The 27,278-nt window shown below is 42.8% G+C and overlaps 1 protein-coding gene across 2 annotated transcripts in view; it reads left to right on the top strand.

Moving 5' to 3' along the window:
• Positions 1–23,008, top strand: part of LOC133556242 (potassium voltage-gated channel subfamily C member 1-like) — a 98,761-nt gene extending 75,753 nt beyond the window's left edge. The window contains exon 5 of one of the 2 annotated variants that reach the window (XM_061905973.1): positions 22,640–23,008. In XM_061905973.1, the coding sequence (XP_061761957.1) occupies positions 22,640–22,689 (50 nt within the window). In that variant the 3' untranslated portion in view covers positions 22,690–23,008. Of the gene's footprint in view, positions 1–4,053; positions 5,296–22,639 lie in introns of those variants that run through there. The other variant, XM_061905972.1, reaches the window with a different exon arrangement.
• The last annotated feature ends 4,270 nt before the right edge of the window (positions 23,009–27,278 follow it).

Raw genomic sequence — 27,278 nt, 5'->3', positions numbered from 1 at the left:
TATTATTACATATGCATAAAGATGTTTTATAGGTTTATCATTGAAATAATACAAAATAAAATAATAAATTTGACTGGAAAGTAGCATTTAGATATTAGAATGTAGCATTCTCTCCCTTGCAAAGCTAAAGGAGCTGAAACAAGCAATATTGCCCTCTGGTGTTTAGGAGGCAGACTCTGTAGTTCAATTCACTGCACCTGGACAAAAGTCTTTATTTAGACTATTGAATTTGTTTGGTTAAATTCAGTCGCAGTTGGGAAGTCAAAGGTCGTAATCTGCGTGTGAAGTTTGCATGTTGTCTGTGTTGTGTGCGGTGGGTCTTTTGTTGTCTGCGTTGTGTGTTGTGGGTCTTTTGTTGTCTGTTTTGTGTGTCTCTTTTGTTTGTGTTGTGTGTTGTGCGTCTTTTGTTGTTTGTGTTGTGGGTCTTTTGTTGTCTGTTTTGTGTGTCTCTTTTGTCTGTGTTGTGTGTTGTGGGTCTTTTGTTGTCTGTTTTGTGTGTTGTGGGTTTTTTGTTGTCTGTGTTGAGAGTTGTGGGTCTTTTGTTGTCTGTCCTGTGTGTTGTGGGTCTTTTGGTGTCTACGTTGTGTGTTGTGGGTCTTTTGTTGTCTGTGTTGTGTTTTTTTTGTTGTCTGTGTTGTGAGTTGTGGGTGTTTTTTGTCTGTGTTGTGTGTTGTGGGTCTTTTTTGTATGTGTTGTGTATGTGTGGGTATTTTGTTGTCTGATTTGTGTGTCTTTTGTTGTCTGTGTTGTGGGTTTTTTTTGTCTGTTTTGTGTGTTGTGGGTCTTTTGTTTTCTGTGTTGTGGGTTTTTTTATGTCTATGTTTTGAGTTGTGGGTCTTTTGTTTTCTGTGTTGTGTGTTGTAGGTATTTTTTTGTCTGTGTTGTGGGGTTTTTTTGTCTGTGTTGTGAGTTGTGGGTCTTTTGTTTTATGTGTTGTGTGTTGTGGGTCTTTTGTTGTCTGTGTTGTGGGTATTTTTTGTGTGTGTTGTGGGTCTTTTGTTGACTGTGTTGTGGGTCTTTTGCTGTCTGTGTTGTGTGTTGTGGGTCTTTTGTTGTCTGTGTTGTGGGGTTTTTGTCTGTGTTGTGAGTTGTGGGTATTTTGTTGTCTGTGTTGTGGGTCTTTTGTTGTATATGTTGTGTGTTGTCGGTCTTTTGTTGTCTGTGCTGTGGGTTTCTTTTTGTTTGTTTTGTGTGTTGTGGGTCTTTTGTTGTTTGTGTTGTGGGTCTTTTGTTTTCTGTATTGTGTGTTGTGGGGTTTTTGTTTTCTGTGTTGTGGGTCTTTTGTTGTCTGTATTGTGTGCCTTTTTTGTCTGTGTTGTGTGTCTTTTGTTGTCTGTTGTGGGTCTTTTGTTGTCTGTTTTGTGGGTTTTGTTGTCTGTGTTGTGGGTTTTTGTTATCTGTGTTGTCAGTTGTGAGTCTGTTGACGTCTGTGTTGTGTGTTGTTGGTCTTTTGTTGTCTGTTGTGGGTGTTTTGTTGTATGTGTTGTGGGTCTTTTGTTGTCTGTGTTGTTTTTTTGTTGTCTGTGTTGTCTGTTGTGGGTCTCTTGTTGTCTGTTTTGTGGGTTTTGGTGTCTGTGTTGTGTTTTTTTTGTTGTCTGTGTTGTGAGTTGTGAGTCTGTTGATGTCTGTGTTGTGTGTTGTGGGTCTTTTGTTGTCTGTTGTGGGTGTTTTGTTGTATGTGTTGTGGGTCTTTTGTTGTCTGTGTTGTGTTTTTTTGTTGTCTGTGTCGTGTGTTGTGGGCCTTTTGTTGTCTGTGTTGTGTGTTGTGGGTCTTTTGTTCTCTGTGTTGTGCGCTTTTTGTTTTTCTGTGTTGTGTGTCGTGGGTCTTTTGTTGTGTGTTGTGGGTCTGTTGTTGCCTGTGTTGTGTGTTATGGGTTTTCTGTTGTGTGTTTTGGTTCTTATGTTGTTTGTGTTGTGAGTTGTGGGTCTCTTGTCGTCTCTGTTGTGGATATTTTGTTGTCTGTGTTGTGGGTCTTTTGTTGTCTGTGTTGTAGGTGTTTTGTTGTCTCTGTTGTGTGTCTTTTTTAATCTGTGTTGTGTATTGTGGGTCTTTTTTTCTCTGTGTTGTGTCTTTTGTTGTCTGTGTTGTGGGTATTTTGTCCTCTGTGTTGTGTGTTTTGGTTATGTTGTTGTCTGTGTTGTGAGTTGTGGGTCTTTTGTTGTCTATATTGTGGGTCTTTTGTTTTCTGTGTTGTAGATCTTTTGTTGTCTGTGTTGTGTGTCTTTTGTCATCTTTGTTGAGTATTGTGGGTCTATTGTTCTCTGTGTTTTGTGCTGTGGGTCTTTTGTTGTCTGTGTTGTGGGTCTTTTGTTGTCTGTGTTGTGTGTTGTGTGTATTTTGTTCTATGTGTTGTGTGTTATGGTTCTTTTGTTTTCTGTGTCCAGGCGGTAAAACCTGCAAGTTGTGTTGGATCAGTGCCACTAAGGGTGATTGTACAGAAGAATGAATGAATGAACAAAATAATTAATGAACAAATGAATGAATAAACAAATCAACAATTGAATAAAAAATGAATGAACGAATGAACAAATGGGCCCTGCGATGAGGTGGCGACTTGTCCAGGGTGTACGCCGCCTTCCGCCCGATTGTAGCTGAGATAGGCACCAGCGTCTCCCGCGACCCCAAAGGGAATAAGCAGTAGAAAATGGATGGATGGATGAATGGAATAAACAAATGAATAAATGAACAAACGAATAAATGAACGCATGAATGAACAAACGAATGGCCAAATTAATATGCGAATGAACAAACGAAGGAATGGACACTCAAATTAATGAACAAATGCAAAAACGAATGAACAAATAAATTAATGAACAAATTAACATATAAATGAATGAATGAACAAATGTTCAAATGAATGAACAAATGAACCAACAGAGGAATTAACATTTGTTCATTCACCATTCATTCATTTGAATAAATAAACAGATAAATGAACAAATGAAAAACAAATTACCAAATGAACCAATGGAGGAATGAACAAATGAATGAATGAACAAAATAAAACAACGAATGTATGAACAAATAAACGAACGAATGAACGAATTAATGAACGACTGATCAAACAAATGAACGAACGAACAAATAAATGAACGATTGAACAAATGAATGAACAAATTGAACCAACGGAGGAATTAACAAATGAATGAATGAACAAATGAAAAAACGAATGCCCAAATGAACAAACGAAGGAATGAATGAATGAACAAATGAACGAATGCCAATGTACAAGGTGATTGTATCTCCTCTTGGACACAAGTTGTGTTGTTAGCACGAAAATGTGTTCTTGTGTGTTGTGATTTGTGTAACCCATGTTCTGTCCTGTGTCTGTCTGTCTGTCCCTCTACCTTGTCTACCTGCCCACCTGTCTGTCTCTCTACCTTGTCTACCTGCCCACCTGTCTGTCCCTCTACCTTGTCTACCTGCCCACCTGTCTGTCCCTCTACCTTGTCTACCTGTCTGTCCCTCTACCTTGTCTACCTCCCCACCTGTCTGTCCCTCTACCTTGTCTACCTACCCACCTGTCTGTCCTTCTACCTTGTCTACCTGCCCGCCTGTCTGTCTCTCTACCTATCTGTCCCTCTACCTTGTCTCTCTACCTGTTTGTCCCTCTACCTTGTCTACCTGTCTGTCTTTCCCTCTACCTTGTCTACCTGCCTATCTGTCTGTCCCTCTACCTTGTCTACCTGCCTGCCTGTCTGTCCCTCTACCTTGTGTATCTGCCAACCTGCCTCTCTTTCTACCTTGTCTACCTGCCCACCTGTCTGTCCTCTACCTTGTCTACCTGCCCACCTGTCTGTCCCTCTACCTTGTCTACCTGTCTATCTGTGCCTCTACCTTGTCTCGTCCAACTTCCTACTTTGACTTCCTGTTTTGCTCTGGCCGGTTTGGTTTCCACGGTAACAAATGGCTTGCGTCGACACCACTCCGCGTGCCGTCGCCATGACAACGCATGCCATACATCGCTTGGGCCATGGAAACATGACACGCATTGTGGCGGGCGTCACACCCTCATGTTTGCCCTTCGACCCGTGCACGCCATGGTCTTGTAGCCCCGAGTTACGAAAAGTCCCGCAGCCTGAACAACATCTCCGGCATGGCGGGCGCCCCGCTGCGCCTCACCCCCATCACCGACTCCGCCTTTGAGCCCTTCCAGCCGCCCGGCCTCAGGCGATGCCGCTCCCCCATCCCCTCCATCTTGTAGCGGGTCTTAGAAGCCAGGAAGTAGAATTCACCAGGACTGAGAGCATACCATGCACACGCTACACGCACCTGCATGCCTAACGAGCACACACCTGAGCTTTCTTTATGCTAGGTGCTACGCCATCCTCGCAGCTCGGTGCAAAACTAACTTTTAGGGTCAAGGTTCAGTGAAATATAAAACACCTTCTTTCTAACACCACTCTAAAAAACTACTAACAGGTTAAAACAACCAGAACTACATCAGTAGTTCCTCAGTTCCCAAAAACCAAATAATTTGAATAGTAAAAGTTCTGCTATGTTCAGTCAGGGGTGTCCAAAGTTTGATAAGGACTCTGGCCCACCAACTTAGTTTGGCATATTTCAATCCAATCGAAGTAAATTAATAATAGCACAGTGTTTACTTATATGCCCTAATCCAGACAACCTTCCCTAGTCATAAACTGCAACCAACACAGTCACACGTAACACAACCTGCTCGCTGAACTTTGTGGATGTCAGAAAAAGAAAAAAAATGCCCATGCACCGAACGTCATTCAAAATGACGCCCATTTAGATCCACTGCAATGCATGATGGGAAAAATGCACTTTTAGCTGCTTGATGTTTCTGATTGATTACAAAACTTTTAAGGAGGTCGTCACAGAAGTAAACAAGGTAGGAGTCCAACTTTCACATACTCTAAATAACCATTAAAATTAATTGTATATTCATTTAATTTATATGATATACATATATACATACATATATGTATGTATATATGTATGCAAATATTAGGGGTGTCAAAAATTATTGATTTCTTACCTGTTACGTTATCTTTTTTTTAACCTGTCCTGTCCAATCATATTGTTGATGTAGATGATCATATTGTTGATGTAGATGATCATATAGTTGATGTACATGATCTATATCTGCTCTACACATTTACTTCATAAAACAGAAGTGTTGATACTTCACTTGTTGTCTTATTTGTATTTGACTTTATTAAATTTTTGGCTAGAATTTTGTTCAACAAAAGCAGTTTTATTTTAAGTAATATAAACAATGATCAGAGATGTTGGTCTATTTTATGGAGGAATGTAGTTCATCATAGAACTGGCACCCAATGTTAATAAAAAGTATTGATTCTGAATCGAGAATTGTTTTGGATCGAAATCTTACCCCCAAGAAACGAATCATATATATATATATATATATATATATATATATATATATATATATATATATATATATATATATATATATATATATATATATATATATATATATATATATGTGTGTATATATATATATATATATATATATACATATATATATATACACACATATATATATATATACAAACATACACACACAAATATATACACACAAACACACACATATTCATATGTTCACATGTGTATATATGTGTTTATATATATATATATACATATGTATGTATATATACACACATATATATGTATATATATCTGTGTATATATGTGTGTGTATACAAAAATATGTACATATATGTGTATGTATATATACTGTATATTTATATATATATATATATATATATATATATATATATATATATATACATATATATATATATATATATATATATTAGGGGTGGGCAAATTAATGCGTTAATTACGAGTTAGCTCATCAATCTATTAACGCCGACAATTATTTTATCGCACATTTGCGTATGTTGTTTACATGGTTTTATTTTGTTAACGCCTTTTCTTAACAAGATGGCGTCGCCCGGCGTCGAGGGGCTCTTGGTAAAGATGGAACATTTGGCAAAAATACCGGACAATTCTGCAAATTTCATGGCTGGCTTACATCGTGGTCACTCCGGGATCACTTACGACCGCCAGACAATTCTGAATGTGGATAGATCGGGCCGTTTTGGACTGAATGACGCGTGCTTGCTAGACCGGCTAGCTAGCATGGGAATACTTTGCCGGCTACATCCAGCGGCCTGTGAAGAAGCGGAGTATTTGTGTTGTCTGTCTATTTATGAATAATGCAGACGAGGAGTGTTGACTGAGTTCTTAACGTTTGCTTTCAGAGCGTGCATATCACAACATACAAGATGCCGTCATGGCGACAGACAACGCATACCGGGCTACCGCGCATGCTCGTCACTCCTGTTGCATGCTGGGTAGGGTAGTTCTTTTTGTCCCTGGCTCATAACATCACAATATAGTACCATGCATATAATGCGTTCAGTTTATCAAAGCACCAAGCAAACAATCGGAAAATTCACATCATATCAATTCCTAGATATGGTCATAATTATTTTAAGTGCACTACGCATAATAAACACAACATTATTAATATTGCTACCACGGATAATTTAATCAAAAATTCCCTAAAACAGCCCACTACCTATGATATAGTTTTTTTAAACATAAGATCCATGATAAAAAAATGTTCCTGCTGTTACCTCAGAAATTGCCTGTTCGGATGTTATGATTGTGGCTCAGAGATTTGTATGTAGATTATATTTTCCATAACAAACAGGATAACTTAAATACCCTGGCAGTGGAAATAAGCTTAAATGTTTGTATTTACATTTTTTGAGTTGATTTTCATAAAATATGCTATTTAACTGCTACTGTTTAACAAGTACTGATTTGAATTGTGTTTGCACAACAAATGTTTTGGCGCTTTTGTTCATGTGGGAGAATATTCCAATAAAGGTGCCCTACACACAACTTTTGAATTCATTATTGGGCTTTGCGTATACAATGCAGTTACTCGCGATTAATCAGAGAAAAAGTGCGATTAACTTCGATTAAAATTTTTAATCGTTGCCCAGCCCTAATATATATATGTGCGTGTGTATATATATATGTATGTGTGTGTGTATATATATATATACATATATATATATATATATATATATGTATGTATATATATGTGTGTACATACATAAACAAGTTTGTACACACAAATATATATGTATACTTATACACTCACACACACATACACAAACATATATATGCACACACAGATATGCATATATACACGTGTGTGTGTATACATATATATATATATATATATACATATATATATATATATATATATACATACATATGTATGTGTTTATATATATATATATATATATATATATATATATACACATATGTATGTGTGTGTATAAATATACCGTATATATATATGTTCTCCACGGGTCGCCACCTTGTCGTGGTGGAGAGCCTTGTGTGTTCCAATGAACCTAAGAGCGATGCCGTCGGGAGCCTCGGCTCCTGGTAGGTTCAACCATGGCGGTAAGGTCGAGGGGGAGGTTCCAGACGAAGCGCGATCCAAAAACCTCAACGGCGGAACTGGCGGATAATGACGCGTCGCCTCCGGCAGTAAAGGCGGATGAAGGTTAAGGGTGCCTCACTGCCTACTGGGTGCACCGTGTGTGTTTGGCTACGGGAGTAAACCCCTAACGACAAATCTGTTGGGAAGACCCGCATCAGGCAGCCATCAACAGACCGGTGTGCTGGCAGTCTTCTGCAACTCCTTCCTGTAGAAGGTCGTCATGAGCTTTTCATGCCACTGGAAGACGTAGGGGGGAGCCAAGGTAGTGAGGGTAGTGACTGCGCACCACTTCCTTCACTCTAATCTACTCCTTGCGCAGGCCTGCTCCAAACACCCTCACCCCCTTTCCCACCCCATCCCCTCCCCTTCAAGTCCTGTGGCGATGGAGAAGGGTGGCAGATACAGGTCTGGATGTGACTGGGAGTATCTAGCCCAACTCTGCATGCAGGCGGTGTGGGATAGACGGTCGCTGAGGTACGGGATGGAACAGCGTGTCTCTTCGGCAGCTCCCCACGTGACTGAGCAGCCCCACCCTGCTCACCCTGAGATGGGAAGGGCCTAGAAAATGTGGCCTAAAAATGGTCTGTTCCTCCACTCCCGGGCAGCCTACCGCAGCTGCCGGGTCATCCCCCCATGCGGTCGAAAACACAAGAATAAAACCCGACTGACACTCACACTAGCGACTTGGAACGTCCGTACGCTTTTGGATGTGCGTGATGATTCATCTCGTGCCCGCAGAAGAACAGCGTTGGTGGCGCACGAACTGAAGAGGTATAACATCGACATTGCGGCCCTCAGCGAGACCCGCTTCCATGGGGAGGACTCCATAGCCGAGGTGGGAGAAGGATACACTTTCTTCTGGAAAGGGCTTCCGGAAGGCTCCCGTCGCCTCCATGGTGTAGGCTTCGCTGTGCGGACCTCCCTACTTCAGAAGCTTCCCGAATCTCCAGTTGGCATTAGTGAAAGGTTGATGACCTGGAGGATTCCCCTCACAAATAACCGTTACTGCACCCTCATCAGCGCCTATGCCCCAACACTGATTGCCGACCCTCAATGTAAGGAAGAGTACTATGCCTCCCTGCACTCCGTCATCAGCAAAACACCACTCACTGACAAGCTCATCCTTCTAGGGGATTTTAACGCAAGAGTGGGCTCGGACAGTGTACTGTGGAGGGAAGTGATGGGTAGGCACGGTGTTGGCAAGCTCAACAGCAATGGTCTCCGTCTTCTCACTCTATGTTCTGAGCATCAACTGGTCATCACAAACACCTTGTTCCAACTGAAAAACAAGTACAAAACATCCTGGCAACACCCTCGCTCTAAACACTGGCATCTCCTAGATTACATCATCACCCGCCACGCGGACAGGAAGGAGGTGCGCATCACTAGGGCCATGCGTGGAGCTGACTGTTGGACTGACCACCGCCTGATCAGAACAAAGATTGACTTAGAAATACGTCCTCAAAAGAGAAAAACACCACCTTCCAAGAGGCTCAACTGCGATGCACTGAAGTCCACGCACTGCGTCAACCAGCTCAGGAAAAATGTAGCAGATCAGCTGTTCAAGATTCCTGAAGTGCCACCAGAGCTGGACACTGGAACTACCTGGAGCACCCTACGCGCTGCCCTCCACCAGGCGGCCGTGGAGTCTATAGGGTACACCACAAGGCGACATCAAGACTGGTTTGACAATAGTGCGCCAGGAATCTATGACCTGCTTCAGGCAAAGCACAAGGCCCTTGCAGCTCACATATCAAACCCTCAATCCACCGTCCTGAAGGCTCAGCTCATCCGCCTCAGAAGTGAAACCCAGCGCACGCTCAGAGCCATGGAGAATGACTGGTGGACACAGAAGGCCCGCGAAATACAACATCACGCAGACACCAACAACTCTCATGCCTTCTACGACTCCATCAAGTCCATCTATGGCCCACAGAGGAAGAAGATCACCCCAGTTAGATCAGCTGACGGAACCACTCTCTATAAGGACAAACAACAGATCCTGGACAGATGGGCTGAGCACTTCAGGGTACTGCTGAACACCACAAACCCTGTACAGACAGACATACTCTCTGACCTCCCATGCCTGCCCCCTGTAGACTCGCTGGACTCCTCTCCAAGCTTCTCAGCGGTACTCAAGGCCATCAAGGGTCTAAAAAACAACAAGAGCCCAGGCCTTGACAAGATCCCGGGAGAAATCTTGAAGCACGGTGGATATCTCCTGCACCGCAGAATGCACCAGCTGATCACTGCCATCTGGTCGTCTGAAGTCATCCCGCAAGATTGGAAGGATGCTAACATCATAACGATCTATAAGCGCAAAGGCGACAAAGCAGACTGCTGCAACAGCAGAGGTATCTCCCTACTATCCGCAGCCGGGAAGGTGCTAGCAAGGATCATGTTACATCGAGTAGCAACTCATGTAACCGAAAACATCCTGCCCGAATCTCAATGCGGCTTTAGACGTGATCGGAGCACCGCAGACATGATCTTTATGGCCAGACAGGTACAAGAAAAATGCAGAGAACACCGCAAAGACTTGTACATGGCATTCATTGACCTGTCCAAGGCCTTCGATACAGTAAACCGGGACTTGCTGTGGGAAGTACTTGGAAAATTAGGTGTACCAGCAAAGTTCTGCAACCTACTGCGACAGCTACATGATGGCATGCAGGCCTGTGTGAGCAACGGCGGCCAACAATCCCCATTTTTCAGTGTGGATGTGGGGGTCAAGCAAGGGTGTGTCCTTTCCCCAACCATATTCAACATGTTTATTTCCACTGTCACCCTCCTGTCCCATAAACACCTGGACCCCACAGATGGGATTCAGATACAATACCGGCTGGATGGTAACCTTTTTAACATCCGTCGCCTCCAAGCCAGCACTAAACTCACCACCCAGCATATTCTGGAACTACAGTATGCAGATGACTGCGCTGTACTTGCACACTCACCAGAGTCTCTCCAGCGCGCACTGAATGTGGTAGCCTCCATCTACAGTGCCATTGGTCTTCAGATAAACACCAAGAAAACACAATTACTGGTGCAGGAGTTTACTCCCCAGCCAAACACGCCAATCTTCACCCTTGACGGGCACCCATTAGCCACCGTCCCCCACTTCACCTACCTCGGAAGCACCCTGTCGCCAACCTACATCATTGACGATGACGTCCAGGCCCGTATTGGCCTGGCCTCTGCTGCCTTTGGAAGGCTACGGTCCAGGGTTTTCCTGAACAGGAATCTAACCATCTCCACCAAGACAGTCGTGTATAAGGCAGTCTGCCTCTCCACGCTGCTCTATAGTTCCGAAACCTGGACACCCTACCAGAGGCACATCCAGAGTCTCGAGGCCTTCCACATCCGCTGCCTCCAAAGGATCCTGGGTCTGACATGGGAAGACAGGGTGCCCTACACTGAAATTTATGACCGGACCAACACACCCAGCATCACAGCACTCCTTGGCCAAAAACACCTAAGATGGGTCGGACATGTGATTCGTATGCCAGCCCACCGCCTACCCCGTCAAATATTGTATGGCCAGCTTTCAGTCGGTCAAAGGTCTGCCGGGGGCCAGAAAAAACGGTACAAGGACCACATTAAAACTCTCCTGAAAAAGTGTGACATCAAACCACCAGCACTGGAGTCCCTGGCTGCTGACCGCCAGACTTGGAGCTCTACTTGCCACCAGGGAATCACTCATCTTCAGGAGAAGTTCACAGAGCGGAGAGCACAGCGGCGTGCACAAAGACACCAACGTGCCACAGCACCAGCGACCATCACCGCTGCCTTCCCTTGCCCCTCCTGTGACAAAGTCTGTGGATCACGCATAGGCCTGAGCAGCCACCTGGCTATGCACAGGCGAAAAGCACAACAATAACCAATCCAATACTTCGTTTGGAGCAACGTCATCATCGACATCGATGGACTGCCATAAGCATACCGTATATATGTATATGTGTCTATGTATATATATATAAATATGTGTGTCTATATATATATATATATATATATATATATATAGACACACATACATATAAATACACACACACTCACATATATATATATATATATACACATATTTCTATATATACATACACACGTACATATACATATATACACTTTATATACACACACATACATACATATATATATATATATATATATATATATATATATATATATATATATATATACATATATATATATAAAATACGGACATTACGTCAGGAAAAACTCAGAGGCTATTTCATCCCTACAAGCTTGTAAGCACTGTATAACGGAAAAATGACAGAATATATATATTGGGGCACCTGATTCTCACCAAGACACAGGATCCAGTTTGCAGAAAGCCGAAAATGGGCATTTATTGCCCGCGCCCTTTTAGGAAGGGCAGGGTGTGGAAGCATCATACTCGAAGTCTCAATTACCTAACATAAATGTCGCCCATCCGGGGTTCTCAATCTTTTCTCTTTTCTAAATGCACACTTCCTTAAATGTCCTAGGTATTCGCCTACAAAACAAGTGAAACATAATATCAGTAAAAAGTTTCACCAGGAATCAGAATCAGAATCAGAAATAGTTTATTAATCCCCGAGGGGAAATTTTAAATTGTCAGCACAATCCCATTCAAGATCAGACAAACATTACAGGGAGACAGAACAGGATCGCTGACGGGTCTGCCAACTTCTGGCGCCCCTTACAAAAACCGTGAGATACAGGTAAACATGGGAGGAGGGGCAAGGGGGTTGAGAAAAAATAAAATAAAATAATGTCCTTAATGGGGAAATAGTGGATGTGTCAGCTTACCGCCTGATGCACCTGCCTGGCCACAGAGAGAGCCAGACCTGAATGAGGCAGAGTTAAGAACACTTTGTATCTGCATCCCACCTGGCCGCACAGCTGGTGCCACTTCAGGTTGATTGAGTAGGTAGAGTGGTATGTACCGTCCCTCCATCATGCGGCCTTGGCTGGGGCGCTGTCCTCCGTGTTCCACTCGGCATCCAGGCCCTGGTTCCTCCTCTGTGAGGTGCCTACCTGTCAGGCGGTGCTTGAGTGAGACCATGTCTACACCAAGTCATTTAACCTCTAAAACTAATAATTATTTAGCCTAAGCCTCGTTTCAGCCACACTAAACCAGCGTTTAAGGTCCCTCTCCTCGGACAAATTTTTACACGGCTAAGTATGCCGTGTATTTCTTGAATACGAGGCATCCATACATGCCCGTGTTTCTCCTTCTTTTACATGTACAGATGCTTGTGGAAATCACACATGAATACCTTAAGAGAAAGCGATTGCAGCTATTTGGGATACAACACTTCTCAGACGGCAAGAGAACATTGGAATGTCCAAGTCAGTTGTGATTGTTTTTAGTGAAAAACGTTGTCCATTTGTCGAAGAAGAGACAACGAAAATGCGAGCTCCCGTAGATGTGATTAAAAAAAAGGTAGCGTGTGCTTTGTATTACCTGGTTGTCGAGTGAAGAAAACATTGAATGCATTTGGAGTGGCAAAGCAGACTGTATCAGTTATTTTCCGCCATGTATGTCGCGGAGTCAACGTTTAGGTCCAGAGTATGTAAAGTCCCCAAAAACGAATGGCCAATGAAGGAGAAGGCAATAGAATGAGTGTCCTGACCAGATATCTAGATCCCTAGTTTGAATGATGTAAAATGTTCTTTATCTCATATTGATTACATGTCTAATAAAGATGAGATGAATTTATGATGTCTCAGGTGTGATTCACTACAATAGGGCCCCATACCACACTAGATTCCAGTTCATTGAAATACCACAACACTGGATGTTGCTCAAATAAGTTCCATTTAAGAACTTGCACACAAAGCAACACTGGAGGTGACTATGACTTGTGCATTTTCCGCGCATGCTTACTAGGTCACGTTGCGCCGGCAGACGGAGGGGGGTGCTGGTCTTAAACGGTGGCATTGTTGTGTGTGGACACTTAGTGTTCCGTGGTCCGTGAGCTTCTTTGTCCTCTTCGGGACATGGCGTCGGCATGAGGGATCGCCTTCACAGGAAGATATTCCACACTGAAGTGGTAATTTTATAGTTCCAGGAACCAGCGTGTGACGCGATCGTTTCGATCCTTATTTGTGGTCATCCACGTCAAGGGGGCGTGGTCTGTCACCAAAGTGAAGGTCCTACCCCATAGATAGTAGCGTAGGCGGTGTATTGCCCACTTGACTGTCAAGCACTCCTTTTCCACTGTGGTATAATTTCGGTTATGGCTCTGGAACTTCCAACTAATGGAAGTCACTGGGTGCTCCTCTCCGTCCACAAGCTGGGCGACCATGGCTTCAATGCCCGTGCCTGAGGCATCAGTGTGGAGTATGAACGGCTGGCTGAAGTCAGGGGCTTTCAACACAGGTTCTTCACACAGGGCTTTTTTTAACGTCTGGAAGGCAGTCTTGGCCTCAACCGTCCAGGTAACATGATGGGGCAGTTTGCTCCGTGTCAGGCCATACAGCAGTGTTGCAATAGTAGAGTCTTCTTTAATAAACTTTTGATAATATGATTCAAGGCGAATAAATGATTTTACTTGCTTTTTTGTCAAGGGGCTCTATCAGCTCAGCTCATCTACTCTGGGCATGAGATAAGCATCACACAGTGATACCTCATTCAATCTACAAAAGTAATTACAGAATCTCAGGGACCCATCTGGTTTTGCAACAAAGACAATTGGGCTGGGCCATGCACTATGGGATTCCTCTATAACTTCAAGTTCTAACATTTTCTTTACCTCCTCTTTTATAGCCACCCGCTTGGCTTCTGGGATTCGATAGGGCCTTTGTCGTATCACCTTTCCTGGTTTGCTCTCAATGTCATGTTTGATCACCTTAGTCCTTCCTGGCAGTTTCAAGAGGCGGTCTTGGTTCCGTCCCAGAAGTTCCTTCACATCCTGCTTTTGAGAAGGTGAGATGTCCTTTTCTATAGGTACCGGGGGAGTGGTCTGGGGAAAGTGTGCAGTTAATGAAGCAGCAGATGGCAGGGGCTCGACCGCATGCCATTTTTTCAGAATATTTACATGGTAAATTTGGCGACCTTTCCGCCGGCCTGGCTGGTTTACCATGTAGTTGAAGGGCCTCATTCTCTCAATTACCTCGTAATGCCCCTGCCATCTGGCCAATAACTTTTTTTCGCTGGACGGGACTAATACCAGCACTTTTTCTCCAACCTGGAACTCTCAGTGTGGCACCTCTGTTATACGTTCTTTCCTGCTCTCTCTGTGACATGGTCAATCACAGTGCGGTGTGGCGAGGGTTGGTTCTCCCAGGTTTCTTTTGCAATGTCCAGCACGCCTCGGGACGTCAGCCATAAAGTAGCTCAAAGGGAGAGAAGCCAGTGGACGCCTGGGGCACCTCTCCGATGTCGAAGAGGACATATGGGATGAAGTGATCCCAGTCTTTCCCATCTTTGTTGGCTACTTTTTTTAGCATCTTTTTCAACGTATAGTTGAAACGTTCCACCAGACCATCTGTCTGAGGATGACATACAGAGGCTCGTATGCGTTTTATTTTCTTTTAGAGCATGGTTAACACTCGTGACATGAAACAGGTGCCCGGGTCCATTAAAATATCATCTGTAACTCCCACTCTGTTAAACATCATAAACAGTTTGTGTACTACAGCTTTGGTTGAGGCTTTGTGTAATGGTACAGCCTCAGGATATCGGGTGGCATTGTCTACTTTTACCAGTATGTAGTGATATCCTCTGGCTGACTTCGGGAGTGGTCCAACGATGTCCATTGCCAGACGACCAAGGGGTTTCAATACGTTGGTCTAGGTGCATTCTTTTCACATTCGAGACAGCCCTTGTAAAAGTCTTCTATGGCTTGTTTCACACCGGGCCAACAGAAGTGGGCTATTCTGCGGTCATATGTCTTTTGTACACCTAGTTGAGCTCCCAGCTGATGAGAATGGGCAAGATAAAGCACACGGGAGACATGAGTCTTAGGCCCCGTTTACACTAAGCCGGATAAGGTTATCCAGGGTAAATCACACCTAATATTATCCGTGTCCACACACAACAATGCCACCATTTAAGACCCCCGCACCTCTCTGTCCGCCGGCGCAATGTGACCTAGTACACATGGGCGGAAAATGCACACGTCATAGTCATCTCCAGTGTTGCTTTGTGTGCAACTTCTTAAATGTAACTTATCTGAACAATATCCAGTATTTTGGTATTTCAATGAACTGGAATCCAGTGTGCTGTGGGGCCCTATTGTAGTGAATCACACCTGCGCCATCATAAATCAATCAAATCTTAATTACACACATAAACAATGTGATAAAGAACATTTTTCGTCAATCAAACTAGGGTTCTAGAAATCTGGTCAGGACTCTCCTCACTCTTTTGCCTTCACCTTTATTGTCCATTCCTTTTTGGTGATTTTATATACTTTGGACCTAGACATCGAGTCTGCAACATACATGACGGACAATAACTGATACAGTCTGCTTTGCAAGTCCAAAAGCACTCGCCGTTTTCCTTAGTCTTCCCTCGACGGCCAGGTAATACAAAGCACACGCTACCTTTTTTATCAAATCCAAGGGAGGATTTTTTCGACAAATGGACAAAGATTTTCGCTCAGTAGAAACACCGCTGACGTGGCCGAACATTGGAAAGTTCTCTTGCCGTCTGAGAGGTGTTTTTTCCGAAATAGCTGCAATCGCTTTCTCCTAAGGTAGTCATGTGTGATTTCAACAAGCGTCTGTACATGTAGAAGAAGGAGAAACACGGGCATGTCTGGATGTTGCCTTCATATTTCCAGTAGTTAGCTCCGAGTTACCAAACCGCTTTGTTATGAAGCTGGCTGTGGCGCGTTCTTTCTGAGGTCACTTCCTGTGTGGACTTTCTGGCGTCACTTCCTCTCCGAATTCACTTTGTAAACGATCAATTGAGTCCATACAAAGCTAAGGGCTGGAGATTCAAGAAATACACGGCTGACTTACCAGTGTAAAAAATTGTCAGAGGAGGGGAACCTTAAATGCTGATTCAGTGTGACTGAAAGAGGGCTTAGACTAAATAATTATTCGTTGAATATTTTATGTCGAATATTATATGTCTTTGGGCTTGAACTCCCAACCTACCGATCTCAGGGCTGACACTCTAACCACTAGGCCACTGAGTACAAGCCACAACCATATCCTCGTTGTGTACATTACATGAGGATGTACACTATATACATGTACTATATAGTGTAGTATATAGGGTATTACATAGTGTAGTACATAGTGTAGTATATAGTGTAGTACATAATGTAGTATGTAGTGTAGCATAAAATGTAGTACATAGTGTAGTATATAGTGTAGTACATAATGTAGTATGTAGTGTAGCATAAAATGTAGTACATAGTGTAGCACATAATGTAGTATAGATGGTACACTATGTAACTATGCAGCACAGTGGAGACGTTCATGGCATACTCGTCACAATGTAACAAGTGTATAGTGTAGTATATAGTATAGTATGTAGTAAATGGCTCATGTCATACTCATCACAATGAAACAAGTATACAGTGTAGTATTTTATGTAGTATGTAGTATATGGGTCATGTCATACTTATCACAATGAAACAAGTACTGTATATAGTGTAGTATATAGTATAAAGTTCATGTTATATTTATCACAATGAAACAAGTATATAGTGCATACTTGCCAACCTTGAGACCTCAAATTTTGTGAGATTGGGGGGGTTGTTGAGGTCGGCAAAAGCAGGGGTGGGGTTAAGGGGGAGGAGTCTATTTACAGCTAGAATTCACTGAAATATATATATATATATATATATATATATATATATATATACATATATATATATATATATATATATATATATATATATATATACCAAATGTCAACCAGCAGTTTTTGGTGAGAAAATTGTGGTAAAAAGTCGCCACTTACGGAGATCAGCTGAGCTTGTGCCGTCCATACTGTTGCCGTCGACTTCCATCAGACACTGGCCTCAAGACACCCGTGGACAAACCCCTCCGACTATCAGGTACTATTAAACTCACTAAAACACTAACAACACAATAGAAAGATAAGGGATTTCCCAGAATTATCCTACTAAATGTGTCTAAAAACATCTGAATCCGTCCCAATGCAATCGCTTTTTTTTTTTAGTTTCAGCTTATCCGGGGTCGGATCACAGGGGCAGCAGCCTAAGCAAAGAAGCCCAGACTTCCCTCTCCCAGCCACTTTGTCCAGCTCCTCCCGGGGGATCCCATGGCGTTCCCAGGCCAGCTGGTAGACATAGTCTTCCCAACGTGTCCTGGGTCTTCACCGTGGCTTTCTACCTGTTGGACGTGCCCTAAACACATCCCCAAGGAGGCATCTGGGTGGCATCCTGACCAGATGCCCGAACCTTCTCATCTGGCTCCGCTCTAGATAGATAGATAGATAGTACTTTATTGATTCCTTCAGGAGAGTTCCTTCAGGAGAATTAAAAATCCAGCAGCAGTGTACAGAGTTGAGATCAATTTAAAAAAAAAAAGTAAAAATTAAAATTGGGGGTTTAAAAGGAAACAAAATAGAGAAATATTACAAAAAGAATAAAAACAATGGGAATAACAATATAACAGTAAAATAAGAATATAACAAGACAAAGTAGGCAGTAGTGACCATGTTATGAAAACGTATTGCACTGTTAATGTTTTGCATCCCCTGTCATCCTAACCCTAACTTCCAGAGAGGAGTTGTACAGTCTAATGGCATGTGGGACAAAGGAGTTCTTGAGTCTATTAGTCCTGCACTTGGGATGAAGCAGTCTAGCACTGAACAGGCTCCTCTGGCTACTGATAACGCTATGCAGAGGGTGACTGGCATCATCCAGGATGCTCACTAGTTTGTCCACAGTCCTCTTCTCTGCCACCGTCACCAGTGAGTCCAGTTTCATTCCGATTGTAGAACCGGCCCGCCTGATCAGTTTCTCAAGTCTGGAGCTGTCCTTCTTAGATGTACTGCCCCCCCAGCACACTACCATGTAGAACAGAACACTGGCAACCACAGACTGGAGGAGCAGCGGCTTTACGCTGAGCTCCTCCCGAATGACAGATCTTCTCACCCTATCTCTAAGGGAGAGCCCCGCCATCCAACAGAGGAATCTCTTTTCGGCCGCTTGTACCCATGATCTTGTCCTTTCGGTCATAACCCAAAGGTCATGACCATAGGTGAAAATGGGAACGAAGATCGACCGGTACATTGAGAGCTTTGCCGTTCGGCTCAGCTCCTTCTTCACCACAACGGATCGATACAGGGTCCGCATCACTGCAGACGCTGCCCAATCCTCCTGTGGATCTCACGATCCACTCTTCTCTCACTTGTGAACAAGACTTTGAGATACAGTGGGGCAAAAAAGTATTTAGTCAGCCACCGATTGTGCAAGTTCTCCGACTTAAAATGATGACAGAGGTCTGTAATTTTCCTCATAGGTACACTTCAACTGTGAGAGACAGAATGTGAAAAAAAAATCCAGGAATTCACATTGTAGGAATTTTAAAGAAATTATTTGTAAATTATGGTGTGTGAATGTTGTCTGTCTATCTGTGTTGGCCCTGCGATGAGGTGGCGACTTGTCCAGGCTGTACCCCGCCTTCCGCCCGATTGTAGCTGAGATAGGCGCCAGCGCCCCCCGCGACCCCAAAAGGGAATAAGCGGTAGAAAATGAATGAATGAATGTCCAGGCCCATCTGAAGTTTGCCAGAGAGCACATTGGAGAATGTCATGTGGTCAGATGAAACCAAAATAGAACTTGTTGGTATAAACTCAACTCGTCGTGTTTGGAGGAAGAAGAATACTGAGTTGCATCAAGAGAAAACCATACCTACTGTGAAGCATAGGGGTGGAAACATCATGCTTTGGGGCTGTTTTTCTGCTAAGGGGACAGGACGATTGATCCTTGTAAGGAAAGAATTAATGGGGCCATGTATCGTGAGATTTTGAGCTAAAACCTCCTTCCATCAATGAGAGCTTTGAATGGTTGACCAAATACTTTTTTTCCACCATCATTTACAAATAAATTATTTAAAATTCCTACAACGTGAATTCCTGGATTTTTTTTTACATTCTGTCTCTCACAGTTGAAGTGTACCTATGATGAAAATTACAGACCTCTGTCATCGTTTTAAGTGGGAGAACTTGCACGATCGGTGGCTGACTAAATACGTTTTTGCCCCACTGTATATATATATATATATATATATATATTACAGATGCTCGGTTTGCGGTCTCATCCGCGGAGTCCACGGATAAACCGCGTGTCGGGCGGGTGACATGACGAAAAATTAGATTTTAATTAGATTCGGGCGGGTGGCAGTTGAACCATTCGGAAATATTTGATATACATGGTTCAGGTATCGGTATCCTTTACCATTCAAAGAGCCATTTAGGACCCGTGTCACAAAGCGAAGTAGACAATAGGAGACGCAAACATTCTCTAGAATGACTGCCGGCAGTCACCCAGTTAATAAGTATTAGGGCCTTTGTCGCCTTTTACAGCATGTGCTTGTCATTCCAGCAACATGTGTGTGGCTTCCACAGACACACGCACACAACTGCAAGGCATATTGGGTGATACAGAGTACACTAATGGTTGTGATATAAACCATTTTAACACTCTTAGTAATATGCACCACGCTGTGAAGCCACACCAAACAAGAATGACAAACACATTTAGGGAGAACATCCTCCCAGTAAACCAACATAAACGCAACACAACAAATACCCAGGATCCTTTGCATCCATGGCACTTCCTGACTATTTTATACACCCCGCTAGCAGCAAACCCCGCCACTCCCCACCTCCCACCGTGCGTCTGTAAGGTGGGCGGAGTTGGGGATGCGGGGGTGTAATATATATTCAGGAAGTGTCACAGATGCAAAGGATTATGGGTATTTGTTGTGTTGCATTTATGTTGTGTTACTGGGAGGATGTTCTCCCGAAATGTGTTTGTCATTCTTGTTTGGTGTGGTTTCACAGCGTGGCGCATATTAGTAAGAGTATTAAAATTGTTTATATGACAACCATTAGTGTACTCTGTATCACCCAGTATGCCCTTCAATCTTGTACGTGTTTGAGTAAGTTGCATACAACATGTTGCTGGACTAACAATCGGTTTGTAGATGTTGTTGAAGGTGTCAAAGCTAATGGCTTCACAGTACGCCCTCATTCTTGTCATCAGGATGAACACCATTGGATATTCGCGAGAACGTTAGCGGCTCCCATTGTCGTCTTCACTCTGTGAAACTGTTTTAAATAGCTCTTTGAGTGGTAAAGGTGGCCGACCTCTGATGTATTTCAACGGACGGGTGGCGGGCGGTTGCGTTTATGATAAAATGTTGGTTCGGGTGGACGGCGGGTTGATGACGACTTTGGTGATGCGGTTGAGGATGATATAATTGCCTATCCGCGCATCTCTAATATATATTATATATATACATATATAAAATAAATACTTGACTTTCAGTGAATTCTAGCTATGTATATATTTTTTTATAAATATATATATGTTTATATACATATATATATATATATATATAAACATATATATAAACATATATATGTATATATAAACATATATATGTATATATATATATATATATATATATATATATATATATATACATAACCCTCTTCTACTCATGTTTGTATTTGAAAGTGCAATGCTTTGCAGCCAGTAGCACAACCTTTGAAGCAGCATAGGTATGGGTAGCATCCGTGAAATTTAATTTGCAGGAAAGGAGTGAGTTTGGTGAGTTCTTTCTAACCATGCTCAACACCCTCTCTGATGACTTGCAAGCGTACTTATTCTTCTTACTCGTCGTCGTCATGACTGTCTCTTCTTCGTTCTTCTGATTTGTCTCCTTGTTGTGTGTGCAGTTGTGCACTCTCCAAAAGCCGTAGATGTTGTAACTTGACTGTGTCGGCACGCGGTTTATATGGAGAAAAAGCGGATGTGATGAAAGGCTGTCGTCACTCAGGTCCGCATGGACCTGTTGGAGGCGTGCCTTGTTGTCCGACTAGAAAGAGGGAGAAATTTGGGAGAATGGTTCTACCAGGAGATTTTGGGGAGCGGGACTGAAATTCGGGAATCTCCTGGAAAAATCGGGAGGGTTGGCAAGTATGATATAGTGTAGTATACAGTGTAGTATATAGTATAAGGTTCATGTCATACTCATCATAATGAAACAAGTATATAGTGTGGTATATAGCATAAAGTTCATGTCATACTCATCACTTTGAAACAAGTATATAGTGTAGTATATAGTATATAGTTCATTTCACACTCCTCACAATTAAACAAGTGTATAGTATATAGTTCATGTCATACTCATCACAATTAAACAAGTGTATAGTATATAGTTGATGTCATACTCATCACAGTGAAACAACTATATAGTGTAGTATATAGTATATAGTTGATGTCACACTCATCACAATTAAACAAGTGTATAGTATATAGTTCATGTCATACTCATCACAATGAAACAAGTATATAGTGTGGCACATAGTGTAATATATAGTTCATGTCATACTCATCACAATGAAACAAGTATATAGTGTGGTACATGGTGTAGTATATAGTTCATTTCATACTCATCACAATGAAACAAGTATATAGTGTGGTACATAGTGTAGTATATAGAATATGGTTCATGTCATACTCATCACAATTAAACAAGTGTATAGTATATAGTTCATGTCATACTCATCACAATGAAACAACTATATAGTGTAGTATATAGTATATAGTTGCTGTCACACTCATCACAATTAAACAAGTGTATAGTATATAGTTCATGTCATACTCATCACAATGAAACAAGTATATAGTGTGGCACATAGTGTAGTATATAGTTCATGTCATACTCATCACAATGAAACAAGTATATAGTGTGGTACATAATGTAGTATATAGTTCATGTCATACTCATCACAATGAAACAAGTATATAGTGTGGTACATAGTGTAGTATATAGTATATAGTTCATGTCATACTCATCACAATGAAACAAGTTGCACTATTTTTAGTTTACCTCCTTCCTTCCTTCCTTCCTTCCTTCCTTGGACCCCCTCACACACATGCCTGCCCCGCCTACAGTAGGAGGCACTGTCAACGTGAATGGCTACTGGAGTGACAGTCCTTGGTAACACCACAACAAGAAAAAGAAGAAGAACAACAAGAAGAAGAACAACAATTATGCAAGTCACACTAATGAGGCGGCCATGTTGGACCAGTAAGACGAACTCAGACATCTCCCACACGCACAACCTGTGTGTGTGTGTGTGTTTGTGTGTGCGCGTGTATGTGTATGCACGTGTGTTGCACGTGCATCTACCTCTGTACTGTACTGATGTGCACTAAAGACTCAGCAAATCAGCAAAAATATTTTTTTGTATTCACACCATCAACTACTTTGTCGTGCTTTTTGCACTTATGACACATGAGATGAATTATTTTCATTGTTATTATGACTATTATTATTTTATTATTATTTTACTATTATTAAAAAACACTTTATGTTATTATTTTTATTGTTATTATCATTATTTATATTAATAATATTACTGTTTTTTATTGTATTATTATCATTTTTAAATTATTATTATTTCATTATGAATATAATTATTATTTTATTATTAATAATATTATTATTATTGTTCTTACTATCTTTTACATTGCTATTATTGTTATTATTATTAATAGGAAAAAATATGATAATTTTATAGATTTGTCTTTGTGAAATATTTATATTGTATATATTTTTTTGTGTGTCTGTGTTTAGGATCCAACTTTGACTTCTTGTCCACACCAACATGGATCTGTTTTAAAACGCTTTACAATTAATATTTACAACATTAATTATTACACATATATTTACAAATAACATGAATTATTACACGTATATTTACAATTAAGAACATTAATTATTACACATATATTTACAATTAATAACAGGAATGATCACATGTGTATTTTCAATTAATAACATTAATTAAAACATGTATATATTTACAATTAATAACATGAATTATTACATGTATATTTACAAATAATTACATGATCTATTACATGCATATTTACAATTAATAACATGAATTATTACATGTATATTTACAAATAATAACGTGAATTATTGCATATATATTTACAATTAATAACATAAATTATTACATGTTTATTTACAATTAATAACATGAATTATTACATGTTTATTTACAATTAATAACATGAAGTTTTTCATGATTATTTACAATTAATAACATGAAGTATTACATATATATTTACAATTAATATCATGAATTATTACATGTATCTTTACAATTAATAACATTAATTATTACACATACATTTACAATTAATAAATGTATGTGTAATAATAGACTCATGTGTCTTTCCAATTAATAACATTAATTTTAACATGTTTATTTACAATTAATAACATAAATTATTACATGTATATTTGCAATTAATAACATGCATTATTACACATATATTCACAATTAATAACATTAATTATTACATGTATATTTACAATTAATAACATGAACTACACATATGTTTACAGTTATTACATGTGGGTTTTTTATTACAATTAATAAAATTGATTATTACATGTATATTTACTTAGACTTACACTAAGACAAACTTTATTGATCCACAAGGGAAATTGTTCCACAAAGTAGCTCAGTTACAAAGGATGGAAAGGGTAGGGATGGAAAGGATAATGCAGGTATAAAGTAGATTAAAAATGTACCATAGTAGCAATATGGAATATAACATCCATGTAATATGTACATATTATATACAGTATATAACCATCCATCCATCCATCATCTTCCGCTTATCCGAGGTCGGGTCGCGGGGGCAACAGCCTAAGCAGGGAAACCCAGACTTCCCTCTCCCCAGCCACTTCGTCTAGCTCTTCCCGGGGGATCCCGAGGCGTTCCCAGGCCAGCCGGGAGACATAGTCTTCCCAACGTGTCCTGGGTCTTCCCCGTGGCCTCCTACCGGTTGGACGTGCCCTAAACACCTCCCTAGGGAGGCGTTCGGGTGGCATCCTGACCAGATGCCCGAACCACCTCATCTGGCTCCTCTCGATGTGAAGGAGCAGCGGCTTTACTTTGAGTCCCTCCCGGATGGCAGAGCTTCTCACCCTATCTCTAAGGGAGAGCCCCGCCACACGGCGGAGGAAACTCATTTCGGCCGCTTGTACCCGTGATCTTATCCTTTCGGTCATGACCCAAAGCTCATGACCATAGGTGAGGATGGGAACGTAGACCGACCGGTAAATTGAGAGCTTTGCCTTCCGGCTCAGCTCCTTCTTCACCACAACGGATCGGTACAACGTCCGCATTACTGAAGACGCCGCACCGATCCGCCTGTCGATCTCACGATCCACTCTTCCCTCACTCGTGAACAAGACTCCTAGGTACTTGAACTCCTCCACTTGGGGCAGGGTCTCCTCCCCAACCCGGAGATGGCACTCCACCCTTTTCCGGGCGAGAACCATGGACTCGGACTTGGAGGTGCTGATTCTCATTCCGGTCGCTTCACACTCGGCTGCGAACCGATCCAGCGAGAGCTGAAGATCCCGGTCAGATGAAGCCATCAGGACCACATCATCTGCAAAAAGCAGAGACCAAACCGGAACACCTCAACGCCTTGACTGCGCCTAGAAATTCTGTCCATAAAAGTTATGAACAGAATCGGTGACAAAGGACAGCCTTGGCGGAGTCCAACCCTCACTGGAAATGTGTTCGACTTACTGCCGGCAATGCGGACCAAGCTCTGGCACTGATCGTACAGGGAGCGGACCGCCACAATAAGACAGTCCGATACCCCATACTCTCTGAGCACTCCCCACAGGACTTCCCGAGGGACACGGTCGAATGCCTTCTCCAAGTCCACAAAGCACATATAGACTGGTTGGGCAAACTCCCATGCACCCTCAAGAACCCTGCCGAGAGTATAGAGCTGGTCCACAGTTCCACGACCAGGACGAAAACCACACTGTTCCTCCTGAATCCGAGGTTCGACTATCCGACGTAGCCTCCTCTCCAGTACACCTGAATAAACCTTACCGGGAAGGCTGAGGAGTGTGATCCCACGATAGTTGGAACACACCCTCCGGTCCCCCTTCTTAAAGAGAGGAACCACCACCCCGGTCTGCCAATCCAGAGGTACCGCCCCCGATGTCCACGCGATGCTGCAAAGTCTTGTCAACCAAGACAGCCCCACAGCATCCAGAGCCTTAAGGAACTCCGGGCGGATCTCATCCACCCCTGGGGCCTTGCCACCGAGGAGCTTTTTAACTACCTCAGCGACCTCAGCCCCAGAAATAGGAGAGTCCACCACTGATTCCCCAGGCACTGCTTCCTCATAGGAAGATGTGTTGGTGGGATTGAGGAGGTCTTCGAAGTATTCCTTCCACCTATCCACAACATCCGCAGTCGAGGTCAGCAGAACACCATCCGCACCATACACGGTGTTGATAGTGCACTGCTTCCCCTTCCTGAGGCGGCGGACGGTGGTCCAGAATCGCTTCGAAGCCGTCCGGAAGTCGTTTTCCATGGCTTCCCCGAACTCTTCCCATGTCCGAGTTTTTGCCTCCGCGACCGCTGAAGCTGCACACCGCTTGGCCTGTCGGTACCTGTCCACTGCCTCCGGAGTCCTATGAGCCAAAAGGACCCGATAGGACTCCTTCTTCAGCTTGACGGCATCCCTCACCGCTGGTGTCCCCCAAGGGGTTTTAGAATTGCCGCCCCGACAGGCACCAACTACCTTGCGGCCACAGCTCCGATCTGCCGCCTCGACAATAGAGGTGCGGAACATGGTCCACTCGGACTCAATGTCCAGCACCTCCCTCGTGACATGTTCAAAGTTCTTCCGGAGGTGGGAATTGAAACTTTGTCTGACAGGAGACTCTGCCAGACGTTCCCAGCAGACCCTCACAATGCGTTTGGGCCTCCCAGGTCTGTCCGGCATCCTCCCCTACCATCGCAGCCAACTCACCACCAGGTGGTGATCGGTAGAAAGCTCCGCCCCTCTCTTCACCCGAGTGTCCAAAACATGAGGCCGCAAATCCGATGACACAACTACAAAGTCGATCATGGAACTGCGGCCTAGGGTGTCCTGGTGCCAAGTGCACATATGGACACCCTTATGTTTGAACATGGTGTTTGTTATCGACAAACTGTGACGAGCACAAAAGTCCAATAACAAAACACCACTCGGGTTTAGATCCGGGCGGCCATTCTTCCCAATCACGCCTCTCCAGGTTTCACTGTCGTTGCCAACGTGAGCGTTGAAGTCTCCCAGTAGGACAAGGGAATCACCCGGGGGAGCACTTTCCAGTACTCCCTCGAGTGTTCCCAAAAAGGGTGGGTACTCTGAACTGCTATTTGGTGCATAAGCACAAACAACAGTCAAGACCCGTCCCCCCACCCGAAGGCGGAGGGAGGCTACCCTTTCGTCCACCGGGTTGAACTCCAACGTACAGGCTTTCCGGGGGGAAACAAGAATTGCCACCCCAGCCCGTCGCCTCTCACTGCCGGCAACGCCAGAGTGGAAGAGGGTCCAATCCCTCTCGAGAGAAGTGGTTCCAGAGCCCTTGCTGTGCGTCGAAGTGAGTCCGACTATATCCAGCCGGAATTTCTCGACTTCGCGCACTAGCTCGGGCTCTTTCCCCCCCAGTGACGTGACGTTCCACGTCCCAAGAGCTAGCTTCTGTAGCCGA

Source organism: Nerophis ophidion, linkage group LG07 (genome assembly GCF_033978795.1).
Source record: "Nerophis ophidion isolate RoL-2023_Sa linkage group LG07, RoL_Noph_v1.0, whole genome shotgun sequence".
NCBI lineage: Eukaryota > Metazoa > Chordata > Actinopteri > Syngnathiformes > Syngnathidae > Nerophis > Nerophis ophidion.
The sequence above is the reverse complement of the archived record's forward strand: the minus strand, read 5'-3'. Positions and strand labels throughout refer to the sequence as shown.